At 41.3% G+C, this 12,078-nt stretch overlaps 1 protein-coding gene across 1 annotated transcript in view; it reads right to left on the bottom strand.

Moving 5' to 3' along the window:
* The window catches only part of lama5 (laminin, alpha 5), a 296,784-nt gene that overhangs the window by 141,876 nt on the left and 142,830 nt on the right, over nucleotides 1–12,078 (bottom strand). The window contains exons 7-11 of the mRNA XM_072556417.1: nucleotides 10,720–10,835; nucleotides 7,439–7,557; nucleotides 6,173–6,263; nucleotides 5,937–6,071; nucleotides 2,011–2,070 (exon numbers count right to left, since the gene is read on the bottom strand). Coding sequence (XP_072412518.1) covers nucleotides 2,011–2,070; nucleotides 5,937–6,071; nucleotides 6,173–6,263; nucleotides 7,439–7,557; nucleotides 10,720–10,835 — 521 coding nt within the window. The remainder of the gene's footprint in view (nucleotides 1–2,010; nucleotides 2,071–5,936; nucleotides 6,072–6,172; nucleotides 6,264–7,438; nucleotides 7,558–10,719; nucleotides 10,836–12,078) is intronic.

Genomic DNA, 12,078 nt, shown 5'->3' on the forward strand with positions numbered 1-12,078 from the left:
GAGGAAGATTTCCTGAAGTTACAGCTGAATACAGATAAGCTGGAGACTTGGGTGAAAGGTGGAGTTTAATCTGGACAAATGCAAGATGATGCATTTTGTAAAGTCTAATGTAGGAGGAAGGTATACTGTAAATGGCAAAACCCTTTGAAGTATGAACATACAGCAGGATCTGGGAATACAGGTCTACAGTTCCCTGAAAGCGGGAACACAAATGGATATAGTGGTCAAGAAAGCATATGGCATGCTTGCCTTCATCAGTTGGGGCATAAAGTATAAAAATTAACAAGTCATGTTGCAGTTGTATCAAACTTAAGTTAGGCTATATTTGGAATATTGTGTACAGTTCTGGTTGTCACAGTTTAAGAACATGGAGGCTTTGCAGAGGGCACTAAAATGATTTACTAAGGTTTTGCCTGGTTTGGAGGGTATTAGCTTTGAGGAGAGATTGGACAACTTGGTTTGTTTTCACTTGAATGTCAGGGGAATGAGGGGCGACCTGATAGAAGTTTACAAAATTATGAAAGGCATGGATAGAATGGACAGTCAGAGTCTTTTTCCCAGGATAGAAATGTCACTTACTAAGGCATATAGGTTTAGGGTGACCGTATGGAGTTTGCATGTTCTCCCTGTGTCCGCGTGGGTTTTGTCCCAAAGGTTGAAAGGACTGGCCATACTAAATTGTCCATAGTGTATAGGGATGTGCAGGCTAAGTGGATTAGCCATGGCAAATGAAGGGCTACACGGACAAGGTAGTGGATTTGGATGTGAACATAGGAGGTATAGTTATTAAGTTTGCAGGTGACACCAAAATTGGAGATGCAATGGACAGCAAAGAATGTTACCTCAGAGTACAACGAGATCTTGATCAGATGGGCCAATGGTCTGAAGAGTGGCAGATGGAGTTTAATTTCGATAAATGTGAGCTGCTGAATTTTAAAAAAGCAAATCAGAGCAGGACTTATACACTTAATGGTAAGGCCTTGGGGAATATTGCTGAACAAAGAGACCTTGGAGTGCAGGTTCATAGTTCTTTGAAAGTAGATAGATAGGATAGTGAAGGCGGCGTTTGGTATGCTTTCCTTCATTGGTCAGAGCATTGAGTATAGGAGTTAGGAAGTCATGTGCAGCTGTACAGGACACTGGTTAGGCCACTTTTGGAATATTGCATGCAATTCTGGTCTCCTTCCTATCAGAAGGATGTTGTGAAACTTGAATGGGTTCAGAAGAGATTTACAAGTATGTTGCCAGAGTTGGAGGATTTGAGCTGTAGGGGGAGGTTGAATAGACTAGGGCTGTTTTTCCTGAAGCGTCAGAGGTTGAAGGGTGACCGGAAACAGGTTTATAAAATCATGAGGGGCATGGGTTAGGGTAAATAGGCAAAGTCTTTTCTCTAGGGTGGGGGAATCCAGAACTAGAGGGCATAGCTTTAAGAGGAGAGGGGCAAGATATAAAAGGAACCGAAGGGGTAACTTTTTCACACAGAGGGCGAGGTGTATGGAATGAGCTGCCAGAGGAAGTGGTGGAGGCTGGTACAATTGCAACATTTAAGAGGCATTTGGATGGGTATATGAATAGGAAGGGTTTGGAGGGATATGGGCCGGGTGCTGGCAGGTGGGACTAGATTGGGTTGGGATATCTGGTCAGCATGGACGGGTTGGACCGAAGGGTCTGTTTCCATGCTGTACATCTCTATGGCTCCCCACATACTCCACATGCCCCACACACATACACACTCTCAAAATAGGTTACACCCATACCAATGCACCCAAAACACACTACACACACAGTACAATTACAGCATTGTGAACTTAGTTCAGGTGAAGCACTTGGTTATACAAGAGACCTTTCAGTTTGGGGTAGAGGTGAATTATAAAAATGAACACCCTCATTAACCCTCTGAAACAAAAGCGACGATAACTTTGTGTTGAGATGTATTTAAAGCTGCAATACCACATGGAAACCAAAAAGAAAACTTCAACTACTTTACACTTTTAAAGTTCAGTGACTTACTTATTATTTTTCCAACATGAATGAGAGCCCCTGTTGATTGTGTGGGATCTACTGGTAAAACTATGGAAGGAACAAGATACACAAGATGAATAGAACACTTAATTTGAGAACCACCAGATCAGCTATCTTCTGATCAAACAAAAACTCAGCTTTTAAATTGCAGGCCAAAAGCCAAGCTTCTGAAAAACCTTTTCCTTTATACTTATTAAAGTTTATTTTCTTGAAAGAAGGTCTATTTTCTGCTGCATGCTTAGTTTGTAACCCAAGAGCTAAAGTCTGCCCTTAGGGAGAATTAGATAAAAAGAGAACATTACAGAAAACAACAGAACAGATTTTTTTTTGGTGTGTGTTCCTTTTAAAACCTGGCTATTTCCCAAGGTTCACGAACAGATCTTGGTGGGACAGATACATGGAGCAGGGAAATATTTGAAATAATCAACAGCTATTTTTACTTTTAAAAAGTCCGAACGTGCAAAAAGGAAAACCGACAGTTCGAACATCTTTCATAACCTCAGGATGTCCAAAAGCACTTTACAACTGATTAAGTCAGTTTAAAGTGCACCGGTTGTAAGGTAGGAAGTTGTGGCTGGTGTAATGTGTACACAGCGAGCACCCACAAACGGGATGAGAGAATATCATTTTTTAAAGCGAGTTTGATTGAAAAACAGCTATTGACCAAGACATCAATGACAGCTCCCCTATTTTTTTAATCAAAATGGTTTTATTAATTCATTTGGAATATTTTATTATATTATAGGATGTGGGCATGGTGTGTGGTGAGCTGCCTTCTTGAACCACTGCGCTCCAGCTGGTGGACGTTCACACACGTGAGGATGCCCCCACATTCATGCCATCCTGCCTTGCAATTGGTTATGTCCACATGAGTGAAGACACGTGGACAAGGCCTCAGTTTAATAGCTCTTCAAATCCAGCACTTTCTCCTCCCAGTACTGCACGAGAATATCAACTTAGATTTCGGTTCAAGACTCAGAGTTGAGAGTGCGCCCAACTGAACCATAGCTAACAGTAGAAATAAGAGGTCTCCTCTTTTTAATCAATTCAAAGTGTGTCAAATCAGTAACACTGTTGCTGCATGAATACAACACATTATGGATGCCACTCTTGCATCCTTATAACACGCACATATTGTTGACCCTTATCCATCAAGGAACAGCTTCTATTAGAATTCCTTTATTAGGCTGTGTTGATTTCCATTGGGGTCAAACCTGTTAAATTTGTATTAATTTAAGAGCATCTTAACTATAATGAACATGTGCAGAATTTAAGTCACACTGAATCCACAGTGAGTTGGTAACTTGGATATAAAATTGGCTAGTTGGGAAGTGGTGTTTTTTCTGACTGGAGATATTCTACAAGGATCAGTGTTGGGTTCTCTATTTTTGTAATTTATATAAATTCTTTGGATGAAAATGTAGATGGTCTGATTAGTAAGTTTGCAGAAAACACAAAAATTGGGAGAGTTTTGGATAGTGTGGAAGACTGTCAAATGATACAGCAGGATAAAGAGCATTTGGAAAGGTGAGCAGAGAAATGGCACATGGAGTTTAATCTGAACAAGTGTGAGGTGATGTTTTTGGGATGTCAAGTGCTGGAGGAAAATGTATAGTGAATGGCAGGACCTTTAGGAGCATTGACAAAACGAGGGATCTTGGGGTGCAAGTTATGGGTCCTTAAAAGTGGCAACACAAGAGGACAACATGGCAAAAATGTCATAATGCATGCTTGCCTTCATCAGTTGAGGCACAGAGTATCAAAGTTAGCAAGTCATGTTGAAGGTATATAAACCTTTAGGTCACATTTGGAGGATTGTGTGCAGTTCTGGTCACTACACTATAGGAAGGATATAAAAGAGGTTTACCAGGATGTTGACTGAATTGGAGGGCATTAGCAAAAGGAGGGGTTGGATTAACTTGGATTCTTTTTTAGAATGGAGTATGGAAACAGGCCCAACAAGTCAACACTTACCCTCCAAAGAGTAACCCACCCAGACCCATTCCCCTAGCTGATAGTTACCCCTGACTAATGCACCTAACTTACACATCTCTGAACACTTTGGACAATTTAGCATAGCCAAGTCATCTAACCTGCACATCTTTGGATGGTGGGAAGAAACCGGAGCACCAAGAGGAAACCTGCGCAGACATGGGGAGAATGTGCAAACTCCACACAGACAGTTGCCTGAGGCTGGAATTGAACCCGGGTCCCTGATGCTGTGAGGCAGCAGTGCAAATCACTGAGCCACCGTGCCACCCTAGAGTAGAGGCTGAGGGACAACCTGACTGAAGTATTTAAAATTATGAGGCATGGGTAGGGTGGATAGGCTGTCAGTTTCCCAGGGTGAAAATGTCAACTAGTAGGGGACTTGGGTTCAAGGTTAGAGGGGAAAGCTTAAAAGGAGATGTGCAAAGGAGGTTTTTTTTAAACCAGTTGACTGGGACATGCTGCCAGGGGAGGTGGTAGAAGCAGATACAATAAGGTTTAAGAGGCATTTAAACAGACAGATAAACAAGCAGGGAATCCAGGGATATGAACCTGTTTAGATTATTTGGAATGGCAACGTGGTCGGCACAGACAGAGGGCCGAAGGGCCTGATCCTGTGCTGCATTGTTCTATGATCTATATGCAAAGTTGCAATCAATCAGTCTGTGTGCAGAACCAAAGGGCTATAAACTGAACCAACATCACTGCTGCGATTTTTGGGAAGGAGCCAGAGATGCAGTCACTGCTCCAGAGGATAGTATACAGCCATCAGACATCAGTTATCACTCATGTGGAGCACTGTCAGCTCTGAAACAGAAGCCCATGGGTTTGACTGCATCCCAGCCTCTGAATCTGCTGTGAAGTACTGAGGGACTACCATGCTGTCAGAGATACTATATTTTAGGTGAGACATTAAAGCCACAGTTCCCCCAACACACATTGTCTCTCTTTTTTTAATTCATCTGGGCCAGCATTTATTGGCTGTTCCTAACTGCACTTGCAGACACTTGGATAGAAAAGATCCAATGGCACCTTGTAAAAAGCAGAGGAGCTGTCCAGGTTTGCTAATCAACATCAATGCCTCAACCGACACTATGAAAGCCACAAATAAAAAAAAGAAAATGCTGAAGAAACTCAGCAGGTCTGACACCATCTATGCGGAGTTAAACAGAGTTAAAGTTTTGAGTTCAACGAAACAAGAAACTCTTCCTCTCTCTCCACAGCCACTGCTAGCACTGCTGAGTTTCAGCAGCTTTTGGTCTTTTTATTCCAGATTTTCAACATCTGCAATACTTTACTTTAAACTACGAAAACGAGACTGCCAGGTCATTCACTTATGGCTGGTTGTGGAATCTTGTTATGTAGGACTCTGCGGTCACATAACTTGTGCTTCTGACTACATTTCAAAAAGATCCTAAATGGTTTGAAATCAGGTGAGACATCTTGAAGTGGTAAAAGAATCTCACAAAATGCAGTTAGTTTGTTTTTCATTAGTGGACAGTAAAATATTCCTGGGGCCAATGTAAAGCCAGGAAATAAAATGCTGAATGAAAAATCAGAGATCCAACTGAGTTGGGCCAAATCCGAATGTATATGACTAACTGTAGGTCAGTCCCACCTTCACAAGCTTGCAGCTCGGTGACTCAGTTAAAACTCACCACCAGTCACCCCTCTCTAATGAGACAGCAGCCCTACTATCCGCTGGGACTATAACAACATTACCTTTCATTGTAATGGTAACTAACCCATCCAAAGCAGGATCTAGAATGTTTCAACACAGTGCAGATTCTGAAACAGCTTTTGTGAAACACCTCACCCTCAACTCAGATACCTAACATTTATTTAACACTACATTAAAACACTACCTTAAACAGAAAACACTCTCCGAACCGTCAATAATTAATTCAAAGATTTGTAATACTTACAGTAACAGTTGGGGAAGTTGTAGTATCCCTCAGCGCAGTAGTCACAGTTCTCACCAGCATAATTGTACTTACAGTAACAACGGCCTGTATTATCCTCACAGGCACCTTCTGTGAACTCTGAATTGCAATTACAAGCTGGAATAACATGAAAAAAAAAGTGAGTTAGTGCTGCTGTCACTACCCACGTTACTCCCAAGAAATATTATTAGTCAATTATTTAAATAATAAAAACTCACGAAGGCAGGCATTCACAGAATCTGCTGGCATGTCAGGTGCACGATAATATCCATGGATGCATCGCTCACAGTTGACCCCAGCAGTGTTGTCCTTCAAGATAAAATGAGAAATAATTTAATAAGTCTGATTTCATGTGAGCTGATTTGATTCTAAGCATAATCCAACAGGATACTGGAAAAACGCTCTCAGAGTTTTTTTTGGGTGGTGGGAGGGGTGCAGTGTGGTGAGGGGTTTCTTCTCTAACCTTACCATCAGGTTTGGAAATTGCAAAATCAATGCTCAGAATCCTTTTTATATCTTTTGCAAGTTGTCATTGCATATATCACAAAATATATGTTGGCTCAGTGGTTAGCACTGCTGCCTCACAGTGCCAGGGACCTGGGTTCAATTCCACCCTTAGGCAACTATCATTGCAGAGTTTGCACATTGCCCCTGTGTCTGCAGGGGTTTCTTCTGGGTTCTCCATTTTCATCCCACAATCCAAAGATGTGCAGGTTAGGTGGATTGGCCATGCTAAATTGCCCATAGTATCTAGGGATGTGCAGGTCAGGTGGATTAGCAATGGGAAATGCAGGGTTACAGAGACGGGGTGTGCGTCTGGGTTGGGAGGCTGTTTTGAGAGTCAGTGTGGACTCTATGGGCCGAATGGCCTGCTTTCACACAATAGGGATTCCATAATTCTATGTGTGCAGTAAGCCATCAGCTAGTTATCACTCAATTCAATGTGAACTTTGAAACTAATGTAATACTTTCTGTCCAGTGTTCATTTTCCTGCAACATGTATGCCCCACAGCCAATCTCTCCTGAATTTCTCTACACAGATGACACATGTGAGAGAGAGCAACCTAGAGATGCCTCTTTTTCCCAGTTTTTTTCTTCCTTCTTATGGAGTCACACTGAATCGTTATCAATGAATCCCTGTTACAGTGTGTCTGGGATTAGGAACAGAACTGTCCCATTTCTTTGCATTGTATTGGAGTGAGCTATCAAGCTACCCTGAACTTCATATTTTCAATTCTCTCACATGCCTTCCCTATGTATGAGACACTGTTTCTTTTAACGGTACAGTGTTTTCTTTTTTGATTTGAAGTCTATTTTGCCACAAACATGCAGTGAATGATGTTATGAAAACTCACCTCAACAAAATATTAAATAATTTGAACCATCTGTGGCTAGAAGTTAATTTGCAAACTTTCACAGAGACATTTCTGTTTTTAAAAAACAGAATCGATCACCTGCACAGACACCAAGAAGCAGGAACGTACTTGACAATTAATGCAGACACCGCCTCCTTCATAACGACCATGGCGATTCAAGCTTCCTTTGCGTTCATCGACCTCAGGGTCATACACACATTCAAAGGAATGGCCATTGCAGTTACAGGCTGCGGAATAGATATTGAATAATGAAACAAATGAATTATTACCTCAGGCTGCCCTCAACATCCTTAAAAGTTAAAAAAATCACACAACACCAGGTTATAGTCCAACAGGTTTAATTGGAAGCACACTAGCTTTCGGAGCGACGCTCCTTCATCAGGTGATTGTGATGAAGGAGCGTCGCTCCAAAAGCTAGTGTGCTTCCAATTAAACCTGTTGGACTATAACCTGGTGTTGTGTGATTTTTAACTTTGTACACCCAAGTCCAACACTGGCATCTCAAAAGCTCAACATCCTTGCAATTGTTAAGATGCAGTGTATCACTACATGATTCAGTTTAAATAAAAAGCTTCTCATTCATTGTGTGTAATGACAAGACTGTGTTGGTATCTTAAATTATTGCTAATTTCTTTTATTTCCACGTAACTAGTAAAGATCTGCATTTATTGCCTCTCTCGAACAACATCATGAACAAACTCGGAGTGTTTGTACACCCAGTGTACAAACTGCTGCAGAGAAGACCTCGAAAGGATGCTCACCTCAACAGATTTGACGAATAAAAAACCAAGTGGGACAGAAACAGTGCTCCATGGAAATCGCACTGATGATGTTACCCACTATAGTAATGAAATGTCTGCACGATAGTCCAACAACCCAGTGAGCTCGCCAACTACCTCAGGCCCGAGTGAGGAGCTACCTTGTTGAATTGCCGTGTAGGTTCACCCTCAGTGCAGAGTGGGGGGGGGGGGGGGGGGCAGTTCTATGATTTTGACCAAGTGGTGGTGATATTTATCCAACTCAGGCTGGTACAGGACTTGAATGAAATCTTACAGATGGCAATCTTCCCATGTACTTGTTGCATTGGTGCAGCACATTAAAGTCACCCATGACAAGTCACAACATAAAGTAAAAGGGGAGAATAGGTATCCAACTCAAAACTTAGTCACAGAAAAACTGCTCGATATTTACCTGAACCAAGAAAGTATATAATTGAGAGCCTGATCATCCTCTCCAGGCCCTGAGATTACACTGAATGCCAAATGGCTCCTTAAACATCATGGCCAGTACACAAACTTCATGAAGGTCTTTTGCCCAAAACGCCGATTTTCCTGCTCCGCGAATGCTGCCTGACCTGCTGTGCTTTCCCAACACCACTCTAGTCTTGACAACAAACTTCCTGTCAACCCAGTTTAAATACAACAACCATGAAATAGGGAAGAAATATTGAGGATAAACCATAAAGGAAAGAGGAATGTGGGCACACCCAGTGCCTTAGATGCATCATCAAACAGACAAAGAAAGTTGGAGTCCCACCAAAGAATCAGAATATTTGTTTATGTTCAAGATGTGAGAACCAATGAATAACATTGGATTTAAGACATTAACTCAGTCTCTCTCCCTATACAGAAGCAACCAGACAGTTTCTTCAACAATTTCTGTTCATAGTTTATACTGAAGCAAAACAGATCTGGACGCCATCTGATGAAAATCCTAAGTTTTTACATCAATGTATGTGTGCTAGAGTTATAACACACAGGAGTGATGTTTTTGATTGTGAGCAAGTGACTGTAAGCACAGTGAAACCAAGGTGGCAGCAACATCTCAAGCAGCCAGGTATCTCCCAGTGAGGAACCTTGCAAGAGGCTGGCACCTTTCTGGTCAGCAATACATAGGGTGTATCAGGGATGCATGTAGGGAAACAATTACGGGAAAGGGGGTAGACTGACCGGAATGCCACATGCTCTACTCCATTTAAATGGAACAATTTCAGGGTCAAGGAACCAAAACTGATGAACCCTGTTGTTCTAACATGCAAGGCCTTAACTGAGACCTCTCTGTTATGAAGCAAAACAACATAATACTTCAGAAGGCAGCACTGGTTGAAATCAGTCTGGGTATGACACATTGAGTGGCAAAATATTGTGATGCATAACCTTTATGTCTTTCTCTTGATAATCTGTGAAGTACAAAGGGAAATAAATACTATGGTACTTAAATGGCTTTTGTTCTGCATTCCTAGTGTGTATAATTGCTAACTTAGCTAAAGTAACTTAATTGAGGAGCACTAGTAACAAATCTGCTCAACTGACCCAATGAATAATGAATTCCTACACTAGCTACTAGCTTTGCAGGTTAATGATCATGTGATTTAGTTACTAGCTTACCAGCAAGTTAATGAATCTCAGCAGGAGAACGAGTGAGTAGGCAATTTAAAACAGGAGGATGCATGCATAAAACAAAAAAGCTTGCATTCACATGGCAACGTAAATTTGTTTCCTTGATTATGCTGAATAAAGACAAAGGTCAGACTCTATCTGTTAGCAGGAACAGGTAGTTTAAGATTATGCCTGAACTGAAAGCAAAGTGGCCAACAAAGGCAAAGGGCTTTGAACTATGAATGACCTCATTAACAATTGTGCTACCTACAAACAGGATAAAGGAGGTAAGATTCCACCTGGTAGGATGTGGCTCAAAGAAGCAGGCAAATTCTAAAACCCCAGAAAGCTCACAAATTAATGATCCAAAGAAGGTAAAACAAAGAGAATGGTTTTTGAAAGGATACTGAAACTTAAGTGAAGTGCTTAAAACCCATGTGTACAATGCTGGGCCACACAGGGTGGGGACTGGGCCCTATGATGAAAACTGGATGTTAAATCCATTCTCTCCAACCCACAGAATTGTAGAATGGTTATAGCAAAGGAGGCCATTCAGCTCATCATGTCCATACTGGCTCTTGACAAAAACATCACATCTAGTCCCACGCTCCTCTCACTTTTATTCTCATAATGTTACAAATCTTCTCTCTTCAGGCTACGAGCCAATTGCCTTTTAAATGCGACAATCAAATCCGCCTCCACCACACAGGTTGCATGTTTTATCTCTGCAGGATAAAACCAGGACAGCACACTGAAAGAATCACACCATGCATCTGTTCTCTTCTATGGAATTAGGAATAGTATTCTCATGAGATGGGTTGACAACATTTTGAAACAAGTGGAGTTGAAAACTAGCCATGCAAAGTAGCCATTATATGATCAGTTGCCTATTAAAGTCAGCATCCTATCCTGTATCCAATCACAATTTATGGAATTAAGTATTAGATGCTCAGTCCAATGCTGCTCAAGAGAAAACTGCATCCCAATGTTTAACTTTATGCAAGTACTTACGTTCACATTCATTTGCACTGTCTATCGTAGCTGGTTTCCAAGGTAGTTGATTGTATCCAGGGCAACAATGATCACATGACCCCCCACATGTGTTGTGTTGGCAATCACACTGAAGTCTGAGAGAAAAATGAGATGCAAATGATTTAGAGTTACTTACACACCAATAAACTGAGCTTTCATAATTGGTCATTACTGTGAAGTGCTGAATATTAGTCTCTGAGCAATACTATAAAATTAAAATGTTTGAAATAAGAAGGAATCTGTATTTATAATATTTGACCACATCTGTGAGGTGTTTGAGCATTCTCCCAATGTCTGCATGGATTTCCTCCAGGTGTTCCGGTTTCCTCCCACAAGATGTGCAGGTCAGGTGAATTGTCCTTGCTAAATTGCCCATAGCGTTAGGTGCATTAGTCAGAGGTAAATCGGCCTAGGTGGGTTACTCTTCGGAGGGTCGGTGTGGACGTGTTGGGCCGAAGGTCCTGTTTCCACGCTGGAGGGAATCTAATCTAATCTAATCTCAGAAATGACTCAAAGTGCTTCATATTGAGTGAATCTTGTTATACATTGATTCCGTTATTTTTTACAAAATGGAAAAGCCACCATAGTCTTATCAGACCATTGGGCTGCTCTCTCATTACGGAGAGAAGGCTGATGGAGGGTCAACACGCCTTAGGCGAGGAGAGAGAGATTGAGAAGGAGAAGATAACCTCAGCTGGTGCAGGAATGGAACCCACATCACCCTGCGTCACAAGCCAGCTGTCCAGTCAATTGAGCTAACTGATCTTGAAAGACAACTCATGGTGACTTTAATCTGACTGTGCTTTATAAGTCAATTCACTACTTTTAATAGCACCAAATGATCTTTAGCATCCACTATAATAGACTAAAAGGATCTGATTTAATGTCTCAAAGAAAAGTAAACAACTTTAGCTGAAGGATATACAAGTAACATGAATTTCTTCCTCTTTCACTGCAAGTAGATGTGCTAAATGTAACCACTTCTTAGCTAGCTAGTCGCGTCAACAGAATAGTATGCCATATGGTTTAGTCGAAACAAATACATTTAGGATGTTCAAAGTATAACAGAGGTGGTGGTGAGAAATTTATGGTACATGGTGAAAGCTACTTCATTCAGAGTACAGCCTTTTCCTACCCTTGAGTTATTTTATTTGCACAGCACTTTGGGTCAGAAATGTGGTGGTAATCCATTCACAAACATTGCAGATGGTCACATATCTCACTATGCTACTTGCGAGGAGTGCCTGGTTTTCCCTTATCAACAATTTAATAGCTTATCAATTATCTACTGATCAACTATTCCCTGTGGTGAATTATGTAGTAGTGAGAGAGTTTAAG

This window comes from Chiloscyllium punctatum, chromosome 37, assembly GCF_047496795.1.
Source record: "Chiloscyllium punctatum isolate Juve2018m chromosome 37, sChiPun1.3, whole genome shotgun sequence".
NCBI lineage: Eukaryota > Metazoa > Chordata > Chondrichthyes > Orectolobiformes > Hemiscylliidae > Chiloscyllium > Chiloscyllium punctatum.